The sequence below is a fragment of the Caloenas nicobarica genome, chromosome 2 (assembly GCF_036013445.1).
Source record: "Caloenas nicobarica isolate bCalNic1 chromosome 2, bCalNic1.hap1, whole genome shotgun sequence".
NCBI lineage: Eukaryota > Metazoa > Chordata > Aves > Columbiformes > Columbidae > Caloenas > Caloenas nicobarica.
In genome coordinates this window covers 153014789-153039757 of record NC_088246.1, presented here as the reverse complement: position 1 = coordinate 153039757, position 24969 = coordinate 153014789, and the positions used below count along the sequence as shown (strand labels likewise).

Below are 24969 nucleotides of genomic sequence, written 5' to 3'. Positions count from 1 at the left end.
TTCAGAAATTATTACAGCCCAAACTTGAGTCTGTCTTCGACAGTTTGGGAATAGGTCTCTCTGTCTTTCATGTTTGCCTCCCAGAAGGATAACATCTGTTCCCACCTGAGAAAATTTTTGGACGCAAAAAGCAGTGTTTATTGTTGCAAGCCAAATATCTCAAAGCAGGACGTGCCTTTTTAGATCAGCAGTGATAGGCTATTCTTTCCAAATATTTATGGGATCCCTGGCTAGCCTTCCCATTCCAAGAGCACAATCTTATATCCACAGATCTTGTATTTGCCAGTGGCAACACTCAGATGTTTAACGAGCTATTTGTGGTCAGAAACCAGTTGATAAAATTCCAGGCTGTACCAGCTGGCCTCGAAATTGAGCCAGCATAATTGCAGACCAATGTTAAGATAACTACTTAGCATAGGGATCTTTTCTTTTTGTATGAAATAGAGAAAAGCCCTTGACAATAACAACAATCCTTGGTATAAACCTCACTCTCTATTAACCACAAAGCCCGTGTCACCATAAACCCACTTAAAATGCAAACCCCTAACATCTGGCATCTGTATGAGTAGACCAGCCTTGAGTGCTGCTGTATTTTGTCTCTTTAATACTTACTGACAGCTCTGCCTCTCCAGCTACTTTGCAGCCATCTGGAAGATCATGAAAAGGTATTTGATTTAGCTTTGTCCCCTAAGACAATGCTATCCAGCTCAGCCTGCATGTGTTGAGCGTAGTGATAGGCAGTTTAAGAGTTGTGGAGGAGTTAGATTGCTTGCGTTTTTGCTGCATGGTGCCCTTTTTAGCCCAGACTGCAGGGCTACACAGGGGTAAGGGGATCTTGGTGTTTGGCAATACAAGGGGCTCAGGAATGGCCGTGCTGCAGGGGAATGAAGACCAGCAGGGCCAGCAGGGATGGAGAAAATGGCTATTTGCAACGAGAGGCGAGGGAAGAAGTGGGACAGGGTCTTCGCAAGGTCCCTGCTCATCCACACTCAGTCCAGGACTTGGAGGGGGATGTCATGTCAACCATCTCATCCTAACAGTGCTGCCACCACTGTGCTCACTGCTGGGGTCCAGAGCCAAGGCTTGGTCCCGGAGCTGTGCAGGGGAACCCTCTGGCAAGGGCAGGGTGCTCAAGACACAGTCCAGTGCTTCACACAGTCCATGGCAGCAAGGTCAAACAAGAAGAGTAAGGACAGATGGACACACCAGCTTCCATGCAGGATCAGGCCTACTGCCCTGACACACTGGAAAAATATCAGAACTATCGCCTTTATGGCTGTCAAAACATACTCCAGTTGTCACAATTCATCTCCCACCTTTTGCGCAAAATATAATTTTATTTGCTTTTACTGGAGCTCTTCATTTGCAATTCCAAAATTCATGGTATGGTGAGATATATTAGGAGAAATAAGATTTCCTTTTCTGTTTCATACAGACTCAGCTGCAAAGTAGCACAAATGTGAAAAACAAGTGGTTTCAGAGGAATGTGTGACATACGCTGTAGAAGCAGAGACTGTACGAGATGAAGGCCCAGTGCAGAGGGATATGAGATGAAGATGGACTTGAGGTTGCTCAGCACCTCTCCACATCACTGTCTTGCGTTGCTACATTTAACTAGTGCAGATTCAACCATGTAATTGTGTTCTAATTTCTTGGTCATCTTAAATACAATTCCAATGGAAAACAGCCCAAGAGTAAACCTCACATGTCTAATTTTAATGTAATTACTCACATACCTAAATAATTCAGTTATATTTACTATATGCTTAGAACATGAAATTTAGAAGAAATACTAAGAGATGGGGATGGGATGCGACGCTTTCAGTCTGCTTTTAGCCATCTGCCTCTACCATCAGTGGAATGAGGAAGAGGCACTTTTAGAGCAATTCATCCCATCCAAAATAAGCCTCTAAAATGCTTTTTAGATGCAAAATATTTTCTCTCTGGAAGTTTCATTGGCATCTATTTTTCAGAATACTGCAATTACCTGTGTTGTAGGCTGGAGAGGAACAAAGAGGTTCACTGCACAACCTTAACAGGCCAGGTACCAGCAGTACCGCACCAGCTTCCCATAGAAGTGGCCTCTGAGAATGACGCAGATGCCTACATTTCTATTCCTGCACCCTGAGCTTGGACAAGTTATCAGCATTTCTATGATCTCTTTTTCTTTCCCTTTGATGGTCTAAATTTTGGAAAGGGTGCTCATACTTTTTATGAGCGGAGCATGATGGAAAGCATTTTCTCAAAGGTCGCCTTTACAACATCTAACCATGGATGAGACTAGAGGAAGTTTCTATAGCTACTTCAAATTCATAATCACCCATTTTAAGGCCAAGCAGGGTCATTAAGTTATCAAGCCTTGCCTTGTGCATGACACAGGCTGCAACATTTTCTTCTGTGTTCTTAAGCAAGATGAGGATTTTCACATTGACAACTGTGTAAGGTTTTATTCCTTGTTTTCTTTAATCCTCTATTATTTGTTCCACTCTGCAGCCTTTCTCTTTTCCATTCCTCTTTCCCTCTGCTCGTCAAGCAGAATTCTCTTTGTTCCCTCTCCTTAACAAGGATCATTTGCTACCACAGTGCCTGTGGCTGAGTCTTCATCTGCCTGATCTCTCTCCTCCAGCGACCTCCAGCACTTTCAAACTGCAGCTGAAAAAGGTTCTTTCCATCTCTGCTTCTACCTCCTCCTGTCACTGACACTTCATTTACGAGTGTGTGAGACCTCTTTATAGCGCACAGAGCTCCTACTGAGAGGCGCACGATGAATTCTGCACATGACACCAAATGAGAAAATTTAACCTTAGATTTTTTGAAATAAACATTTTATCTCAAAATAATCATGCCATTATAAGTTCATTGAGAACCAGTTCAAATAATTAATTGCAAAACTATGCAAAGACTGAACTATAAATTTATTTTTGTGTACAGATTTCAGTTTTAATGTTTAATCATTTGTCTGTAACAATAAATATTTGACTGACAAATCAGTTTCTGCTTAGCATTAAGGAATTTACATTCAAACTCAGTTTTAGGTGCAGAATCAAACTTTCGCTGTCAATAAAGCTGCAGCAGTGTGTTAATGATGATATTCGTTAAGGCTGTGTCTGAATGAGCAGCCAAAGAAGACATTAAAATATTCGAAGAGAGGTCCATTTTTTTCTATGAATAGTTATGTTTTCTTTTTACAAGGAATGAAGTGTGTTTCAGGTTGATTATTTCTGTATGCCTGACTTCTATTTTTAACTGAAGTGTTTGTATATGATTGGTTACAATGAGAGACATTACCTACGCTCATCCTACAACTATCCTATTGCTCATCGCACCTGGCAGTGTGTAGATGAAGAGCACGAGGAAGACAATGAGCATAAGCAGAATTATGCCGATGATGATGTACTTCTTGTAATTTCTCCAGATCAGGTGATACAAACACTTGAAAGGACTAACAAACCAAGAGAAGGATGTGTCTGGTCGGCTAAAGGGGAAGAAAGAAAAAGAGAAAGATTATGTAAAGGCAGATTCAGCTATTTCCAAAGTTACCCCACCGCAAAACGTATATTTGAGTCTAAAAATGCCCTTTAACTCCTGGGAACCAACTAAAGAGTTCAGAGGGAACTTCCATGAGTTTCACGTCCCGTTGGGTCACTCTTCTTCCATCTATCCCTGAGCTGAAGCTCCACACACCACTCAGAATGAAATTCTGGCTCACACTTCATAACTACTGCAATTTAAGGCAAGACGTGTTGTTCAAAATTATAGACAAGATCACGATAAATCATACAGAGGAAATGCAGACATCTTGAATTTGAGTACAAAAGCTTTCTAATCATTGCAAGGAATTTAGCATTGCAAAAGGAGTAATAAGCCACTACAAAAAAAACCCTGATTGCTCAGTGATAGTCATGGTGCAATAATAGACAAAGCCTGCTCAGGTCTGTCATATGGCCTCAAATGGCATCTTTTCAGAAAGAAATTTAAAACAGGCCTCCTGAAGACAGGAAATGAGATGCAACCCAAAATCTAGGTAGGTGGTCTGGGTGCATAAGGAAGAGCCACCTTCTTCTGGTGGAGAATATCTGCACTCCACAATCCTAAGTTTTTTCCAAATGTTTCCTCATATCGTATTCTCCTCCATGGCCAGAGTTTCTTCACACTGTACAGCAAAGCTGGCTGCATACAGAGAGAAAAACAACGTTCTCCTTAGGAAAAATGTTGGCGTAGCCTCTCCTCCAGCATGCCACCCAGCTTGGGAGGTCACCGTGCCTCTGACTTCCACAGCCCTACCCCTGCGACGAGCTGAGGCAACATCTGTTGGCTTTGTGTGATGGGGTGGCCTGACAAGTGTGATGGTGCGGAGCAACATTAACATCAGCAAAACTGGGTGCAGGTTGTCTTTCCCATCCAATATCACTGCAAGTGTGCAGATGGTACAGCAGTAAGCAAAATGAAACTGAGGGTCGCAAAAAGCAACAGCCGCGTCTCATTACAGAAAGCTGTTCAAGGAATTTCAGCCATGTCTCAGTTATCTGGAGAATTCAGCATGTGGAATTGAATGCCAATGTGACAGAAAGCCTGTAAATCTAAAAGACCAACTGAGTATCTTTTAATTAAAGACCATGTTTTATACTGAGGTGGAAATAACTCAGAAATAAATCAACAAATGAGCCCTCCAGGTTAAAAAGAATTATTTAAAAATGGATACTCTAAAGAGTAAAACTTACTGAATCACAGACTTGAGTAACAAAACCATTAGTCTGCATGTTCCAACTACTTAAGGGCTTTTCATAACCTTTAAAGACAGGGAAAAAAAATCCAGACTGTTGCTCATTAATTTGCTTTCTTTGCAATGTAGGCAATAGAATTCGGTGCCAGTTACAGTAGCGCATTTGTTATAATAGAGTGCATCTGAAAAAGCATCTTGTCTTGATCAGCAGAGATGAAGAGCTGCATAACCTCATGGTGCTTTGGTCAGCAGGAAATTAGTCACTGCACCTTATTTCTCATTTGCATGTTTCTCTTTAATTCCCAGATATTTAATCTTTGTCCACCTTTACTCTGGTACATTAAAGAGTCTGCTACTGTCTAGTAGGTCCTAGAAGATACTTTTGGGTTTGAAATTATTTTGGTTTTTAATTTAAAAACTTAATTACAGAGATATGGAGGTCCTGACACAAAGCTCCTTGAGATCCACTTCTTCCTGAAAAGAACTCACTTGAAGTGCAGAAACAGTTATCTGTTATCTCTCAGTTGGTTTTGACTACTCTGAATGTATGAACCACATATTCCATCACTCAGGGGCACTGAGCTGGTGAACTTTAATACCAGCTTTACAGAATTGAGGCATGCAGTGTCTTCAGCTATGAGTTTATTTTTTTTTCCAGTGAGTGTCTAGCTAAAATAGTATTTACTATCCACATTCTGATATTGCTTTAGTAACCTTAGGATTTATTTTGTCTGACTTTAAAATGTAGTTCCCCAGCCTGGTCAGTCATGTGAGCTGTCTGCATGAGGAGAATTCTTCTCTTTCCCGAGCTCCCACCTTGAGATACGTGTGTTAGGTACATAAGCAGCTACCGAAGGAGCCTGAATGGCTTGCTTCTGAGATGGGTAATGCCAAGTGAGACTAGCCCCAATCTAATTTTAATTTAATTGAGCCATACATCTTTATTAAGAGTAGAACTGAGTTAAGCCTTGTGATGTCTGTGTATTTCATCATAAAAATTTAGTTGTGTAGCTTCTCTGATTACTCAGTACGAGATCCCTGGGAAGGCTCCGGTTTTGTGGCTTCTGTTTCAAAACACCTCCAGGCTGCCCGTGCAGCAGAAAAGGGGCCGCCAGGCTAGTGACAACCTTTTGGCCCAACAGCACATTTGCAGATAAAATGACCTTGAGGTGAAAACAGAGGGAGCCCTGGAGCCCCAGGCTGTCTGGGGTGCATGGGATGGGCCTTAAAAAATGAGAGGAAAATGAGACGGTGCCTTTGTGCATCCTGTTGACAACCTTCTGGAGATGTTATCTTTCTATCACACACTGCACTCCCTCTTAAAACTGCCCAGGCTGATTGCTTCCTACCAGACATATTTCAGAGCTATCCCAGTCCTCTTTTCTAAGACAGCGCTTTAGGTTCCATTACTGGGAATTCTTCAGACAGATATCTGCCAGGTATAGCTCATCCTACTTTTGGGTAAAGATGTTGGGTGAAATGATTGAATAAAGTCTTTCCAAGACTAATTTTCAATAAGTCTCTGATACCTATAAATTTCAGGCAAAATTTATACCCTTTTTAGGAACACTGGCAAGTCCAGCTTTATGCTGTTTTCTCCTTTTTCATGTTTATCCTGGGATATATATCAAACCAACAAAATTAAACAAAGTGCAATGATTGCCATTATGATTAGAAATTGATTTTTAGAAGCTTTGGTTGCAGGAAATATAACATCAATTTCTGTCTCTTTTGTGTGTGTATGTGTTTTGTTTGTTTGTTTGTTTTTTAATCTAGCTCATTACTTTAGTAGAACAAAGTATTTGAGCCAAAATAGAATCAAAAATCTCAGCTGATAATATTTTTTAAATGTGACAAATACCGAAAGAAAAAATGCTCCTTCTAGACTATCTGCCTTTGTTAAACCACTTAAAATTTCCTCATTAAAAAGTCTTATGATGAAAAATAAGCACCTTCATTTTTTGATTATGAAGTACAAAAAAATTAGAGCTGGATTTGTAAAAGCTGTATCATTCTTGTATGACCTGATTTTCAGATTATATGTGCCTTTATCTGCAAGTAATTAATTAAGGCAAAAATAACCAGATGTATGCAGAGGTCAGGTTTCCCTGGATATGTAGCAACTAAGACATCTCCAAATGTGTGCAGGTAATTCTTAGAATCACAGAATCATTTAGGTTGGAAAAGCCTTCTAACATCTTTGAGTCTGACTGTAAGCCTAACACGCTAAACCATGTCCCTAAGCACCATGTCCACAAGCCTTTTAAATACCTAAAGGGATGGTGACTCAGCCACTTCCCTAGGCAGCCTGTTCTAGTGCTTTATAAACCTTTTGGTGAGGAATTTTTTCCTAATATCCTAAATTCTCATCTCTTAGTGCTAAAACTCTATCTCCTAATCGTCACAAAAAAAAAAAAAAACAAAACTGAGGAAATAATTCATACAGTCATTTTAAAGCATGTAAACCTTAATGGCTTACAGTTATCCTGTTAATATAATAAATATCATCCATCTATGCATAAGTTGTGATGGTCTAAGAGGTTATCAGGTGCCAGGTCAGCTATGGAATGAGCCCACATGTGAACTATAGTTGAGAACAAATGAGCAGATTTATTTCAGCTTCCAGAGAAAGACATTTCGGCTAACCTGGAAGGTGCTGCCAGCTATGAATGCCAGGAGCCAGCCCCATCAGGAGGAAGCCTGGTGATGCACAAGTTTGCCAAATGTCTCACTCCAGGTTATAGCAGTAAAGAGGAGAAAAGCCAAGAGAGAAGCAAGGAGACCTGCTCTTCCCTGTCTCCTGCTGAACACCCCTTCCCCAGCTTGCTTAATGAGTATGCTCCTACTCACTTGGGTTTTTCCAAGGGCTCAGGCTCCTTTCGAGCTTTGCCTACTGGATTCTTCTCAGCTTCTTCTGCTGTGACTAAGTGAAACTCAGCTTCCACTTTGCCCTGTATCGGAGAGATGAAATGTAAGCATCCAGTCCTAGGATATTATAGTTAAAACACAGCAGGATTCAGCTTGTGGAAAAATTATGAAACCAGCTGAGGGTGAAGGAATTTAATTAAAGAAAATAAGATAAAGTCTTTTCAGATAAAGAGAAAGCCCAAAGGAAAACCCAAGCATCAAATTCCTGACTTGTGCTCAGGGACTGCAAGTAAAGAGGGGCAGTATGTTTTTTTCCAGACCCATACATATCTTTTCTCCTTCCTAAATTACAACATAATTCATCTGAGCAGAGCTGTCTTCTATCTAGCACACATCCTGGCACAGCTCAACAGTCGAGCTGGAAGCTGTGCTGCTGGTTTGGACAAGATACAGTCCATCAATGGGAGGAAATTCAGCCAGGCACAAGTGCTGGAGCAGTTGAGCTGTGGGGTCTGAGCTTGCAAAAGAAAGATGGCTAGAAATGAGATCTGTGTGCAGAAAATGCCGTATAGTTTTAGGGCTCTGTTCAGGCTAAAAGAATGGGAGTCTCACAGTGAATTCAGAGTTAATTTACTTGATGGATGGCCAGAAGATGACACTCAGAGCTGTGACAAAAGGGCAAATTTGTTCAGCACTGACTTACCAATAATACATAGAATTCAAAAAAGTCATAAGGGAATATAACTGCTGCTTTACTGCTTTTTTTTCATTGTGGCAAGCCATTAAAACTTGTTGAGTGACCAATCAACTATTAGCATTTATAAAAGATCGTGCCAGCTACACAGTAGAAACATGTCATCTGCTTCATGCTTTGTTTCCTGTAGACATGCCCCAGAGACCATGTGCAGAGTTAATTACTGGGGTTTGTACTTCATGCCTAGATACACACACTGCACTCAAGTAGCAGAGGAGCAGAGCTGCCTTCCATGTACACTGAGGAAGTCTGTGCCTCTGTAACAGTACAAAGGAGCCTTTAAGAGGGGGGCAAAGGAGAAGTTTTGTTAAACACTGAAAACTCCAGTGTTGCTCCAGATTATGCACAGAAAGCACTACAACATTATGAAGAGAAGCTGCAGGCAGAAAATCCTGAGATAAACGGCCAGGTACACACTGAGTGAGATTCGCACTCTGCTGCCAGACTTGCTAAGCTAGAGGCTTTGGGTAAATGAAAATTCGTGTGTCAGAATTTATGTTCTTTTTAAGAGGATACTTCTAACTTAACAAGTCTTGTAGAGTTTTTGGGAAGCTGTCATTATCCTTTGCATTCCTTTATACCAATTGTATCCTGCCACTAAACTAAAAAAAATACTGGCTTAATGGACACACTTCAATAGGAAGAGAGATTGTGCTCATTCTGCTTGATACATGTCAATAGCAAGGAGTATAATGGTAGACTCCAAAATCAGTTCTTTCACCCTGTTTTTTGTGTTTGTGTTTGTCTGTGGTTTGTTTTTTGTTTGTTTGTTTGTTTGTTTTCTCACGTGAGAAATAATAAATAAATAAGAGGGTGAGATTCCTCCCAGGGTTTCCTCAATTGACATAAAGTTGGCTGAAAACACCTGATTTTCCACTCTACCCATCCAGCGTGCTGGGAGATGAACAGTGGAAGAAAGCAAAGAAAAAGTATAAAGTGCTCTCATAGCTTGGGATTATCTGAACCAAGTATATGGGGGATCACTGATGACTTTGGGTGAGTCCTACGGATGTGATGGTTGCTCTTTAGAAGCCATATCCAACACTAGCATCTGACTGTCCCACGATCTCAGCAGAGCATATCAGCCCCAGAGAAAAACTGTTCGTCTGTAGCGCGTTTCCTACCGTGAGCTCCCCAGCCTTGACAAAAGGCCACCAGCCTCTGACACGCTTCTGCTGGAAGATGGAGATCTTGTTTTCTTCAGTTGCTGCCACAGCCATGCCCAGGTCACAGCTCTTGGCTGTCTTTGCTGCTCGAGGGAAGCCATTCAGGTTCAGTTCAAGAGTGCCTGGAGAGAGAAGTAACGTGACAACACTCAGAGACCAGCAAGACATGAAGGAATTCAAACAGCAACTTCCAGATAGACACATGGAGCAATGCAGCAGCTTGGGCCGAAGCTTCATAGCTGAGGATCTCTCTGCACTGTCAGTGATCCATTTATATCGCCCTGGCATTGTCTCAGAGGAGTTCCTAAATATTCCCTCTCCAACAAAAGTATAAGTTTGCAATGTGGTGCTTCAGAGAAAGACAAGCAAATGTTGGGTCTCAGACACCACTTTGTACATACCTCCACAAAATGCAGGTCTGGCGAGACCTCGGGTGAAGTAAAGGCAGATCCATTGCATACTTACCCAAGAAATCATCTGAAGAGAGTCTTTCGAAGTCCCACACCTGTAGCACCAGCTCAGCTGGTATCTTGCGCTCTGTCTTTTCCAAAGAAAATATGTTTTCTCTTTTACTAACCACCATTTGTTTCTCTGCTGGGAGATAGTGGAATGGGAACACAAAGCGCCAGTTGAAGTTGCCCTCTCCTGTCAAGGAGTTGTAATGTACGTCTGTCTCCTGCTTGTCCTCTTCCAGGCCCTTTATCCACCTATGGCAAGCACATAGTGGAAATACATCGCCATCACCAGAGGAGCTGGAGTTGCAGTTGTCACTATTAGGTTACAGGTATGATCATTTACTAATTCCTCCCTTATCAGTAGGAGGTAACACACCGTTCAGGACTGTGACATGCAGTGACAGCCCTGGCTCGGGGATCTCAGCTCCCTCCCAGCCATGGCACCAGCTGCAGCAACGGACAGTGTTGATCAAAAGTTGAGTGTCAGAATGTGATTTTTATTTAGATCAGACTCCAAAATATCAGCTGGCCATTTACAATTGGTAAGACACCCGTTTTGTTTTGGACAGGCATCAGTCATTTGTCCACTACTAATCATCTCGCATTCATATTGTGCCACACTAATATATTCTGTGCCAATGTTCCAAGGCTGATTTAAGTGCTCAGTATTAGGGTCTAAATTGTTTGGAGTTGCTGTTTGGGGGTATAAACAGGGCATAAGTGTGGCTGGAGAAGTCCCTTTGGTTTTTCTTGTGATTTCCTCTTGGTTTCTGCTACAGTGTGCACAACATTTGATGTGCAATGCTATGGCACAAAACTACACTTTCCTAAACATAATCTTCTCTTCTAAAGACCTCCATGGAGGTAACGATCCAGCTAGGCATATTTTAGTTCTGAAGATGATTTATCACAGCTTGAGTAAAGATTAGCATTTTTGCACTTCATCCAAAGATTGGCTTCTCCCCTGCAAGCCCCATTATTTCAAAAAGAAATAGAGAAAACCAGTAACAATCCCAAGAATGGCGCTGCCCCCAGTGCAAATCCATGCTTGACGATAGATTCAGTGTCACGTGCACTGTCTGAACATAATGAGATTTATGTCTTCATCATTAAGGCACAGAAGCAAAAAGTTATCCGCTCCTGGCTTTTCCTGTCAGACCACCTTGGCATTGATAGTGATGTTATCACACAGCTCAGCACAAAGGCTGGATCCTTGTTTATTTCTTCAATTTTGTGGTCTCAGGGCTACTCTGCTGCTGCTCTGAACACGTTAGTTTATTGCTAAGTTGGATATACCTGTGTGAACACTGGTGATTTCAGAGTAGCTCCTCTCAGGGAACTGCAAGGAGAGGTTTGCTCAGCCAGTGTGCGCGACAGCTGCACTTGCAGAACACTGGAGGTCATATGGCTGCGTTAGTGTGAGCTTCACCTGGGCTAATGTCACCTGCTCCAAAGGAGTGGTGCCACCCCTGGTGCCCCACACAGGTTGGTCAGAGCTGACATAGATTTCCCTGGTAAAGTGCATGTAGATATGCCCTACACATGAGTAAGAGCTGCTACCAGACTGCGCTGTCCTTATGCTTACTTTGGATTTCTTCTTATGTTCACATGACTTTCAGAATCTGCAAAGTGGAAAACATCCTCTCTTCCCTGCTCCATCAGCCCCAGTACTTCACCCTCCAGCTCCTTGCATTTGGTCATCAGCAATGCTGCAGCAGATTTTTAGGTGAATTCATTTTTCCATTTGCCTAGCACTCTACAAATTCAGATTTTTCCAGGACTCCGCAATGACACAATTCATATTGGCATAATCATCTCACACTAGTAGTGAAACACAGCAAGAAATCTAAGACCAGCCTCACACCTGAGATTTCCAATACTTCCCACTGCCATGTATGCCATAATTTCCCCCGACCCCTCTCTGGTACTTGCATTCAAAGCCTGCTCAGAAGCAGAAAGTGCAAAGCAGTACTCCAAAACAAGCAAGTTTAAGACGTAGCTTGCTACAGTCTCAGGAAAGAACTGGTTTGAGTGTCAATCTTCCCTTTCGGTCTCTCTCTTTTCATTGTTTTTATATGATTTATACGATTATCCCAGTAACATCTGCAAAGCTATGACAGCTAGTTTGTCTGCAGCAGGAAGGAGATGGAGAGAGAAAGTGCCCATGTGATGTTCTACCCAGCATGGCCACGGTCATCCACCCACACACACTCCCCACATAAGGTTAGAAAATAATTCCAATAGAAATAGCCTGGAAAACACCTGCTTTCTTGTTTTTAATGTGCTCGTAATTTCCTTTTTTTTCTGATTATGTAAAACATCTCTACATCTCTGTAAGCTCTTACGTTTCAAGTTCTTTAAGTGTTTGTTCTCTGTTTGCTAAATTGTGGGCTTGGTTCTCTTCTTGTGTCATCTCTGCCTGAGCAGGAAGTAACAACTAGTGTCATTTTACAGTTATTTGATTTGAAGAGGAAAAAAGAAACCAAAACAAAACAAGAAAAAGAAGCAGTATCCAATATAGATGGGTAATTTGGACAGGTGCTTAAGAGCAAAGTTCCAAGGTCACAGAAACAGCTTATTGGATATTCTCACGACATAATTTTTTCGTATGATTTTTGAATAAAATGTTACATGTTCTTTTGAAGACAAGTCCTTCAGAACTTACCCTTTTACATAGATATCACTTGACTTTTGCCCTGTAAATATATTTTCATCTTCTAGAATTACATCCTCTGTATTCCAGATTATTACCCTCAGTTCATAGCTGAAAAAGACAAGAAAGCAGGCCTGTGTATACTCAAGGTCTGGTCAAACACTAATGTAAACCTCTACCAAATCATGCTTGTATAAAGTGAGAAATGTTGTATTCGTGCAAAACTCTTAAAATAGCATCAGCCTCAGGCCTCCTCTGTTTAAAGAAGTCTAGTGATAGATTGGGGATGGTGCCTCCTCTCGGCTCTCAGAGCATGCTGGACAACAGTGGGGTCACTGCCAGCTTCAGAGGAATGGAAAATTCCTTGCTTTTTATGTGCCTGTTCCTTTTCAATTCTTATAACAAAAATGCTGCAGGGAAACAAGGTGAAGTTGATCTGAACAACATCATCAGAACAGTCTCCAAAACAGTGAGCAGCTTCCTAATAAAAAAACAGAGCTCCCTGGGAAGTGCTTTTCAGAAGAAACGCCTAAAAACTTTGGTGAAATCTGGTGCATTAAAAGGGAAGAGGATCATTGTTTAGAGATATTGTCATTTAAGCAAGTGCAATCATCTTTAGAAACAGTGGTAAAAGGAATTAAAGCTTTTCCATCCTTTCCACTCCCTATATACAGACATTTATGGTGGCCTTCCAAAGCTCTAGAACCTTGAACTGAAATACCGATGTTGCAGGTGACATAAAAAATTGATACCCAAAAATTTAGGTATGCCTTGAGTCATTGCATGAACTGCAAAGAAACAAACAAATAAATAAATAAGAAACAACAACAACATGCGCCAGCATGATTTTTCTGATATGACATGTTGTCTTGGAAATAGCTTCAATCTCAGGTATGAAACAATTCGCCCCAGAAGCTACCAGATACTCATGGAGCTCTTAAAATCTCAACCATGAAAACCAAGCCTCTGCACTAGCCAAAGAAACTTTCATCTGTAATGTTCTGTCAGATCCTTGTTCAGTCAAAAATCATCAACAAGAAACGTTTTCAGAAAGTGTTTGAAGTCTTATGGAGCCTGGAGCCTGTTTTGCTGCAGCAAATATGCATTTCTCAGCAAAATGTCTTAACTAGTGTTTGCATAATTACTTTCTTTTTCGTAATTAATGGTTCAACAATATTTTTCCCTGCTTTTGCAGACTACAAAAATGGCAGCGGCAATTTGGTTTTCTGGGTATGATTAGTTTTAAATCTTTTTGGAGGGGAAAATACTTATTTTTAAGGAACTTTAGATACAGAAAGTTCTGGTTTGAAGAAAGTAATGGTTACATAGACTTTTTGTCAGATCTTGGATTTTGTAAAAGGAAAGGAAAGGAAAAGAAACAAGTTTTTATTACATTGTTTCTTGTTCAAACATAAATAATACAGGAATAGTACCTGATGCTGCTTCAGACATAAAATTCTCAGGAAAGGCCTTGCTAAAATATTGGAATAAAGTTGATAAAGAGTGGGCTGAGAACTCTGCTGCTTATTTTTGTGTTTCATTTACAAACATTCAATTAGCTTGAAGAACTATGTGTAGCATTGCATAAAAAGCAGCATGAGTATCTGTGTGAGATTTGAGAGAAAGTTTTTCCAAACGTGTCTCTTCTACCTGTTGCTGCTTTATGTGTTTCTTGATCTTATCTTTGAACACACTACTGGGAGTCCAATAGGTGTAATACTATCACATCAGATTAAAGATCTCAACCAGGGACAAGCAAGTTACCTAGCTGAAAGAGGAATTACTTCTTTCAGCTCAACAAGTGGATGATAAATCAGAATTACTAAGGGACTCTTGCCTCTGGCACCTGCAATCTCTCTCTGAAAAAGAGATATCTTTCTAAAAGAGGTGTCAGATAGCCCTTGATGAAAAAATCGCCAGCAGTTCTTGGAGTTGTTTAACGGACGGCAAAATAGATGCTCTCTTTTGACTTGAAGTTTTGTGAACCTAAGAAAACTTTTCTCAGCACCGCAGAAGTTTGTTGTGATAGTTCTTTTTATAGTTCTTTCCAGACACTTAAGAAAAACTCGGTCTTTGAAGACTTATGCCACTGTGCTGGGAGGAAAGCAGAGTATTACCCTTTGGGTTTTCTTGGTGATATGTCCACTGGGGGTCCTGGCAGGGGCATATCTTTAGGAAACATGTCCACCCACATCTGTACACGACCCTTGAAAATAAAGAAACAAATATATCTGTAACCCTATTTTAGAGAGACTTTAAAAGCCTTTAAATGTAGTTCTGACATCCAAACCCACCACTTCCTCTATAAATACCAACCAGCTCACTATCCTGTAACTATGATTTCATCTATAAACTTACTATGCAATGTATTTTATTTTCATACACATATTCTATCAAACTCTCAGGAATTTGGTAAAGTTGAAAATGAACTGAAACATTGGCAACTTCAAAGTAAAATCCATATTAAAATAGTACATGATGAAAGGGGGAAAAAAGAACCAAAGCCCAAATATAAGCAGAGTTTGTGTTAACTTACTAAAGTGTTTAGAAGAATTAAAATATTCTGTCACACTTTGTGTGGTTACTGTGTATTTAGGTAACTGGCTGTACATGTACATGCGTGACAATTGCGAGGTTGATACTGTACAAACTCTTATGGATGCTGTGTCTGCAATTTTGCAGGTACAAATAGAAACCATAGCCACTGGAGGGAAGGAAAACTGCTCCTGGGTCTACCATCACCACCATCTGTGAGCTGCTCTACCTGCTCCATGCCAGGCTTATCCTTATGGTAGAGAGGCCGAGTCTCAATGTGCTCTGGGACCAGTTTGTATCCAGCTCCAGGGATTTCTTCCCAAGCATGTAAAACCTTTAAGGAGAGATGCTCATATGATTCAACTGGCTCCTCTATAGGAAAGAGTAAAACAAAAAGAACAAAGAGAGCCGAATTATAATGTTGAACCCCTTAGTAATGTGTTCCATTAATTATTGAAGATGGTCATTAAATATATGCGTGAGTTAAAAGGAAGGTTTTATGTATCTCAGCTAAGTAAAGAAGGGTCTTGAAATGCATTAAATTATTGTAAATAAGGGTACCCACTAGGGTCTCTAGATGATTAGCACTTAGGCAGTATCTTATCTATAAACCACAGAGACTCATTTCACTATTACAGCAGCAGTTTCTAAGATGAAGATGGAAGAAACCTGTGAACTACTCCTTTTACAGGAAATTGCAAATGTGAGGCTTTTTTACAGCTCATTAAAGACAGGGAGACCTGAATTTTGATGGAGCTGACAATAAATAGACACTAGGAATTATATCTACACTTCATTTTGCCTTGCGATGGGAACAGCAAAGACCCTCCTGGAGAACCGAATCACACCTCAAGTGAAGAGAGCTGAAGTCCATGGGCAAGAACATGTCACATCCTGACCAGCTCAGGTTGGCCACTGGAGGAAGGGAGACCCCAAAGAATGGCACCTCAAGGGAGGACCACCACTAATATTGAAGGTAAGGTGGAAAGCAGACAAAGTCTTTTGGGCTCTTGAGCTTCTCTTTCCTCCCTTTTTGTGTGTACTTAACACAAAAGAAACACAGATTTTGAAGAGGAGTATCTCCTAGATTGGAAGTACCCAAGTAAGAAGAAAGTTAAGACTTCTGTCAGCAAACATTTATCAGTTTTCCTACAGTGTTGCTATCTTGGAGTGGATTTGGGTTGGTTTGGGATTTAAACAGCAGGTATTAAACCCTTCTTAATGGCTCAGAGAGGGAGGAAGGATGACCCTGTGGTTATGAGTCCTAGGTCTCTCTTGTGGACTGACATGGGTTTGAGATGTGATATATTTCATCTAATTTTAGCCAACTAAAAGCAAGGTTTTTAGCCTGAGCTACTCAGGCAGCCTCAATAGCAAGGACAGATTGTCCCATGATAACCCATATCTTCTCTCAGGCATCTTTCTAAAGATTGCTTTTACCTTCCGAAGATGTTTATTTCTTCCCATTGGCTACAGGTAGTCCTAGACTACCTGGGCATATCGATCAGGCAGTTGGATTAGATGATTGTTGTAGATCCCTTCCAACTGAACTATTCTATTCTATTCTATTCTATTCTATTCTATTCTATTCTATTCTATTCTATTCTATTCTATTCTATTCTATTCTATTCTATTCTATTCTACTCTATTCTATTCTATTCTATTCTCCTATTCTATTCCATTCCATTCCATTCCATTCCATTCCATTCCATTCCATTCCATTCCATTCCATTCCATTCTTCTGTACTCCTAAAGCAAATATAAACTGTTATTACCCTTGCAATATAAAGCTGAATGTAAGCCCCAGAAGTATAATTTTCTCCACCTATAAAGTGGAAATGGTACTGCTCCCTCTTTTTGATAACTCTCTATAGCTCAAATCTGTGGTCTTGGTTAGTTTTATAGGCCCAAATGATGACATGCACAGGAACCCATTCCTGAGAGTGTTCAAGACCAGGTTGGATGGGCAGGGAGTTGGAAATAAATGATCTTTAAGGTCCCTTCCAACCCAAACCATTATATGATTCTATGAAATAAAGACCCAGATGTACTTGTCAGAACAGCAGCCAGGATAAGGTTCATGCAGAAGACTCTATGCTGTAAACTATATGTTTATAACATGTTAAAAACTTCTGTACATAAGTACTTCAGATTTTGCCATCTGGTTCTGTATTTCCTTGCTTTTCGTTTCCATCATCTTGTCTGATGTTGGTTTGTCTGAAGTTCATTTTAGTGAACCAGAATTTTGAGCAAGAGATCCTCTTGCTGGTAGTTGCAGTTAGTCATCTGCTAGTGAGAAAAACAAACAGCACTACTGGAGTCATAAATCTCTCTCAGGACAAGAAACAAAAAGATCGATCAACCTTCTCCCTTCAACAGTGCTATCTGAGCAACCTTCCACTTGAGGTGTGAGCCATATTTTGTAGCTGCCAAGGGGAATTTGCTCAGAGACAACTAAACACAGAGAAGGGAGTAGAGGTTTCCCTAGACTGCCACAGTGTCCACTACTGTCTCCAAGAGCAGCTCCTTTTTCTTCCCCTTGAAAGTCTCCATCCTCACACCACTTTTCCTTACCCTTAGTATAAAACTGAACCACAGAATGGTTTGGGTTGGAAGAGACCTTCAAAGATCATCTCGTTCAACCCCCTGCCATGGGCAGGGACATTTTTCACAAGATCAGTGCTTTAGAAGAGCAGTTAGAGTGGTAATAACCAAGAGAAGGAAAAAAACAACAGAGAGGAAAGCCAAGTAGCTAAGGTAGGACTGGCAGATAAGTGTCCTGGAACCTGGCTGTGGTCAAACAGAGGACTTATCTGACCCTGAGTAACTCACTGCACATCCCTTTCTTCTCACTTCTTGGGTCTGTCTACACTAGTATTCTAGTTCAGACAGGGAATGCATTTTATAAAAGACTCTCCCTGACTTCCCATGTTTTGATTTGCTGTGTGGAAGGATCTCAGGACATGCAAGCTGCACTCCTTTCAGATGAAACTGAGCCAGAACACTTGTTCCAAGAGGGTCCCCTGCACTCCAACCAATAATCCTGCGCATCCCACCCTTGGAATCAGGAAAGAGCTGGTCCAAAGTATCCCCCAACATCTACCATGGGGGTGTCAGGTCATCAGTAATAACTGTCTGACTTTACAGATTCTCTGCAATTAAGCTGCAGTAATAGCTAATACAGACACAGCCTTCATCAGTCCAGTTGTATGAGTATTTCAAAGCAGAGATAGGTTCCAGTAAACTGACTTTAGAGTGCGTAGCACAACAGGGCCCCAGCTAGAGCTTGGACAGTCTCTTGGTGCTGCTATGACGCAGTTGAAGAATGATTAACTACTTCATTACCATTCTCAGCTTCTGTGAAGACTGTCTGTCCCTTAAAGACTTTTGTTCCTACTTGTATCTCCCCAGGCCGCATGAAGGGTCCACTTATTCTGTAGTCCTTACATAGCTTAGTGAGGATCTCACTTGGCTTGATTGCATCTCGCCACGAATTGTACCCTTCTCTGCAAGGAGGAAACAGAGAGTGAAGAAAAATGGGTGAGGTTTTCCTTCAGCAAAGCATACGGGCAAATCAGGGCTTCCCATGCAGAGATTCACGTTGTGGTCAATGGCCCTGACATCTGTTCAGCCAAACTTTTCCTTTGAATTGTCCAGCACTACTTCTTACTTTAGATACCTCCTCTGTCTGCTCAGGCCCTGGGCCAATCACTCTTTTCTCTTAAAACACGAGAGAAGTTGAGGCAGGCTTATCCACAGCTTAGACAAAGTAGCTCAGGCATTGGCATGCTCTCCAAGAACAAAAGGATCAGAGCTCATTCCCTGTTCTGCCTGAAAGGATTCAAGTGTACATGTTCTACCTCCATTTAAGGAGAAGTGTTCTGCGGCTCCCAAATGCAGAGGAGAAGCTGAGATTATCTGGGACCTGGAACAAGCACGGAAAGAAATATCTCACACTGGAGACTGAGCTGACAAGGAAAGTCTTGGGGTTTGGTCTGTGTTTCTGGATTGCTTTTTTACATTGTCCACCCTTTGTTTGTAGATAAAATAGAGAAACAACCATAGGAGAAGAACCACAAACCCACATCTCTCAGGTTAGTGCCTCACCCCAGCGCAATCGAGTTATTTTAGTTCGACTTTCTCTGCATTAATTAGTCTTTATGCACAACGTCCTTGAGAGTACAGCCGTATGACAGGGACGAGGAGCTCAGCACCACCGGCCTGTGACCCACCTCCGTTCAGAGGCCATGGCAGCAGCCCCGCTCTGCTCCTGCTGCCCCCAGTGCCGCACCAGTCCCACCACCCTTGCTGCAGTCACTCCAGTTGCAGCTGAATAACTGAGAGCAGAGTAGAGCCCTGTCATAGCTTCTTTGACAGATTATTTTGCATTTGCCCTCTAAGCCCCTCCAAAGGCAGTTTATCAAGCAGGTATGTTATACATAGGCCATTTGCTATCTAAAATACTTGGTTGAACAAACAATGCTGTTAATTTTAAATATACACTTCCTACTGAGGCTGGCAGCTACCCAAAGCCACTGCTAAGCTCTTTGGTGAAATTTAATTAAAATACCTCCTGTGACACCTCTGTGTTGGAGAAAACATAATATTCATCCACATCTGGAATTCCTCCTTCCAGTCAAGTCATTCACTGTGTGCTGCTCCCTGTTGCTGTCTGCAGAGATACTTACATTTCATATCGACTTTGTAACCCACAGGTAGCTCGATGCCTGCTGTAGAAACGATTTTCCAAATCAATTTTAGTCTCTCCAATGAGATCATCTGTTCCCACAAAGTCATGGTCATAGATCAGGACTGTGAGCAAGGAATCCTTGGGGAATGTAGCTTGGATTTCAAATGATCTACAGCATAAAATGAGAACTACATGCGGTCAAATCAGTTTTGAAGCCTAAAGGACTAAGTTAATGAACACTGTGCAAACAACGTGTGGCAAGTGCCTCTTCTGATAAGCACTGGGGATTTTTTGGTAGTATTTTTTGTTTCAATGAAATATCTGAACATACTAGAAACACAGAGTACAAAAGTATTTTTTTTCTCCTGCTTTCCTACCACCCTTGTACAGTTCTAAGATTGTACCTACCTGCAGTAGACAGAGCAATGGGACTGAGCTGGTCAGCTGCAATGATTTATCCTGAATCCCACAGAGATGGAAATATGTAAATTACAAGGCTAAAAAAGCTGTACATATAAGAGATCTCACATACTTTTCAGAATGCCCAAAAGGAACATCTGAGTCTTTTCTGTTTTCTTCCAAAAGCTCCAGACTACATACTGCACATAGGCATCTGGGGGCACTGAACAAAATTATCAGGCAAAAGCTTTAAAACAAGTTTCAAAAAAAGAAAGATCAGAACTCCCTTTTCACACAGAACATTTTTCAGGGATAGGAATTGTTGTTGGGATGTTTAGAGAAGCTGAAAATATAAAAGCGCTTTTTAAAAGGATTTGACAGGTAAGTGGAAGACAGGACATCCTCATCAACACAATGTTGGTTCCAGATTTCTCCAGAGCACAGGCAAAACTGACCTTTGTCTCCTGAAGGACGAGTTTTTCCCTTTTTCTCAAAGAAGCTGAAGCCAATTTTGTAGCAACAGCAGAACAGTTTTTGGAGGAAACAGATATTTGGGAATGGTGTGGGATTGCTAGGGGTTGGTGGTGTCATGATGACTAGGGCTTCTAGAATAGTGAGAGGTAGTTACCATGACTGATGCTACTGCTGCGAAGGAGTTGCTAGTCCAGGCACCCCAGTGGGTCCCTTCCAATTCAGGACATTCTATGATTCTGTATGCATCTATAGTGGCTGTGCTTTACAATTTATCATAATGATGGTTCAGTTGCAACCTCTGCTAAGGAAGAGCTTAAATCACAGAAACTGACATGGCATTCTATGGAGGCACCACTCTGTTCTTGCCTTTTCTTCTTACATTTTTTTCTTTAAGTCTCCGCTTTTGCAGACAGGACTCTGACCTAGGGGCTTTTCAGTCCAATGTAGTATAGATTCTCTGTCTTAATGTTCTTATAACTCCATCTCAATCCAAAATATTTTCAGCCTTCTTAAATCAGGGAAACTTACTGGCAAAAACATCAGTTATTAGCATTAACAATATAAAGTCATGAAGCATTGATACTACAATGATGTTCACTGACAGCTTACCCCAGCTTCTCCATTCAGAAGACTGTGTGGGTTCAAAAAACTATTTTATTTTGTCCTAGTCCTAACATGATGAGATTTATTTGGCACTCTATTCAACCTTAAATAGCAACAAAGACTGTGAAATCGCACTTTACTGTGCTGATATTTATTTCACTTCAAAATTAACAACTGCATTCATTTGCACAGACAAGATCATTTGTTGATTCATTTTGTCTCATGCATCATTTTGCAAAGCCTCTCACAGATTGCATTCTGTGATGTGTTTTGACCGGTACGAAAATGAAATAATTTATAAACATACAGGATGACACCAATTCTCAATGTTTTATCAAGTAGAATTACAAAACCTCTTTGTCATAGTAACAGCAATAGTGGCAGCAAGTGATAAAGCAGAAATCACCCTTGAATAAGAAAATATGCTATCACTGACCTTCCAAATACCGGGTTTAGTTGCTTGGGGATGTAGTTTTCCCTGTCTTTAATTTCAGTGTTGCCCAGTCTCAGGACAATGTAGGGGTCAGACTTGCCATCTGGATCAGCTGGGCTGAGGTTAAACGCCTGTTAGGAAGAAAGATTGTGACCTCAAGAAGATTGCTTAAATGCAGCACGGTCAGGACACAGGACTGTGGGTCTCCTGACAAGTCCTGGGTGTTCTGGAAGTGCAGGGGCTTTGTTTGCCTCATGTAATATAAAATTTGGCATTTAGCTTTGCAGGTTACTGGGAAAAGATAATCTGGATGAAAAGAGAGTTTGCAAAGGTGCACCAGATGTAAGTGCTGTCCCACCACTAAGATGAAAATAGAGATGAGCAGGAAGGGCAACGCTAGGAAGGAGCTGTCTGTACAAGTGTATGTAGGATTAATGAAAGGTTTCCCCAAAGTATTGGTCCAGATCCTTGAACAATAAAAAAACAACTCTTCAGATTGTATTTATGAGGTGGCCTGGAAGTCTTTATATTCAGGAAATAAAGCAACCTCTTCCTATTTTTCTCTTCTGTTTTGTTTGTCATTGTCTCTTTGGCATGCCATTCTTCCCATCTCAGGCCACCAGCAACTGTCTTGTTTCTCTGAAACACTAGCCCCTTCCACCCCTTTCACTTCTCACAACATGCTCCCTCATCATCTCATTCTCTGTATTTCTACATCTTTCTCCACTCCATAACTTATTCACAACATGTACTACTTTGATTACATGCAGTTCACAGCACTCAAGAAATACCATCACATTTCCCTCTTCCCAAAAAGGTTTTGTTTAAAGGTGTGTCATTTTGAAACTCTAATTATTAAAAATAGCCGAGTTTGGATAACATGGATGGAACAGGTTGTCCATACTATGTTATTTATGTCTCTAGCCCTTTCAGTTTGAATAAGCGAAGTGATTCTCATGTCTTGTGATTTATTATGAGGAATATGTAATGTTTTCTACTCTGAACACCCATTTCTACATGAAACCTCTGAAATATGACCCAAAAAAATTATACCACATGGATGAGGATTTTCAGAAGCTTCACTTCAAAGACACTGGAGGTAAACTGAGTTGAAAAGAAATGTTGAAGTTATTTCAAGGTTAAAGGAACATCTGTGTACTTACTGCCACAATATAAACCCTGATGAGGACATTGACAGAGTGGTTTGGTGGTATCCCTTGCAGGATGCGGGTCTGCCCTCCGTCCAGCAAGCTGCCATCCTCAGGACTTGGGTATATGCAAAAGGAGCCCTAGTAATACGCTGTCATTTATCTCTCTTGAAAACAGATCAAATGTAATACAAGACCAACCCTTTGAATGCAAACAAAACATCATTCATGCAGCCTGCAATGCAGTACCTACATATATACAGCACATTTACTGGTACCACTCAAAGGGAACAGTGGCTTCAGTGCATTAAACGTCATCTTTTAAAATGTCTTTGGTCTATAGAATGGTACTATCATCGCTTTTAAATGATTGCAAGAAGTGCTTGCATGGTCTCAGCTCTCTCTTTTATTATTTAAAGGACTAACACCTGCAGGTGTTTGAAATCTGGTTTTCTTGATATTAATACTCTAAAAATTATCTTTTGTCCTTAGCTGTATATTTGCAAACTGATAATTCAACTGAATTAGTTTCACAACACTGTGACTGAAATTTGATTGTATTTTAGCAGCCACTGTACAACTCATATAAACCAATATTGACTCACGCTGCTGAGTAGCTCATACTGCCTCAGAGCAACTAGAAAGTCATTTGAACAGAAATTTGCATTGCAAACTAATTGAGGTATCAATGAGTTCAATCAGTTCCTTTAAACTACAAAGTGCTTGAAATTCTACTAACATTATTCATGCTTTGAACTACACTTTCTGATTGCCTAATGGTGCCCTGGATCAGGCTGTGCTATTGTTTCCAACTGGAGTAGCTGTAAGAGCCTCCATTTAAATTACTGAAAATTACATATAAGGTGCTGTAACTGATAGCACAGCAATTATGTTACATTAGCGGAATCTGGACTATTCAATATCTCTCTTCTCCCTCTTCTGTGATAGAAAGCATTTTTGTAATTCCTTGTTTCAAAACAACAGTGAACACCTAGTGCTGAATTCTGCTTTCATCTATCAGATAACAGGAAAGGAAAAATATGACTCTAGATGCAATAAAATAGATAAGTATTTACAACAGACTGTCAATGTCTTTTTGTTTCATCTTTGGCATACCTGAAATATGCATGAAAACATAAAGTCTCTAAAGTATTACTCATTTAATCAACACTAAAGCTCACCTTAAACTTTCCTATTATTCTGCCTTCAGAGTCAGCATGAACTTCGTCATTAGATTTTCCTCTTAAGAGATGGAAAGTTTTCACCCAGTCCTCAAAGTTATTAAATTCACTCTCCAAGTCTCCTTCATAAATCTTTGAAAACAGGAGAAAGCTTATTTTTTTATGGTGCAGTGAAAATATTTATGGCAACTTTTTTATTACAGGATGACTAGAATTCCATTTTGCCTCAAATACACATTTTTAATAAAATCAGAGTTTTTCAAAAGTTCTTGAGAAGAGAAAAAAAAAAAAAGTTAATTCCCCACTTTAAAAAGGAGCAGTTTTGTCCTTAACCAAAGTCCTTCCCGACTACTGGAGCAGCATGTTAATGCAGAAGGTAGAAGTGGCTCTAGAAGCACCAGAATGAACATGTATAAGCACTGATGTTGGGGGAAAAGAGTGTGGAGGTGGTGCTCTTTGCTTCTGTTCACTCTCTCCAATGTGCCTTTGATGTACCTACCCATTCTGTTATTTTAATGTGTCAGAACGCGACAGCAAAGCAGAAACTAATGAAGTGATGTGGGGACAGAGCTTTAGGATAGGTAAAGAGACCAAACCATTTTTTAAAGGATGCTTTTTTCTTTCAACACTCTCCCCTGTAATTTATCAAGTGTTATTCAGTGTGAAATAGAAGGGCCTAGACTATTGCCATCTCTCAAAAAATGGAAACAGCGATTTAGAATTACCCTTTATTCAGCTACAGTGGAATCTAAGAAGTCCTAATATTTTCAAAACTCCTCCAGTCATTTTGCATGACCCACAGAGTTTTCTTTGAATTCCTTCTATCGTTACCCAACCTAATTTAATGTGAAATGAATGTTGCCTCGCATCAGGGAGGACATAACTAG

At 40.6% G+C, this 24969-nt stretch overlaps 1 protein-coding gene across 3 annotated transcripts in view; it reads right to left on the bottom strand.

Annotated features, from left to right (window-relative positions):
- Positions 1 to 3294: 3294 nt before the first annotated feature.
- The window catches only part of FER1L6 (fer-1 like family member 6), a 69187-nt gene continuing 47512 nt past the window's right edge, over positions 3295 to 24969 (bottom strand). For all 3 annotated transcript variants that reach the window (XM_065628153.1, XM_065628154.1, XM_065628155.1), the window contains exons 29-40: positions 24083 to 24214; positions 22917 to 23042; positions 21757 to 21884; positions 19843 to 20013; positions 18500 to 18660; positions 15384 to 15526; positions 14737 to 14825; positions 12632 to 12730; positions 9977 to 10218; positions 9470 to 9633; positions 7574 to 7674; positions 3295 to 3475 (exon numbers count right to left, since the gene is read on the bottom strand). In XM_065628153.1, coding sequence (XP_065484225.1) covers positions 3295 to 3475; positions 7574 to 7674; positions 9470 to 9633; positions 9977 to 10218; positions 12632 to 12730; positions 14737 to 14825; positions 15384 to 15526; positions 18500 to 18660; positions 19843 to 20013; positions 21757 to 21884; positions 22917 to 23042; positions 24083 to 24214 — 1737 coding nt within the window. The remainder of the gene's footprint in view (positions 3476 to 7573; positions 7675 to 9469; positions 9634 to 9976; positions 10219 to 12631; positions 12731 to 14736; positions 14826 to 15383; positions 15527 to 18499; positions 18661 to 19842; positions 20014 to 21756; positions 21885 to 22916; positions 23043 to 24082; positions 24215 to 24969) is intronic.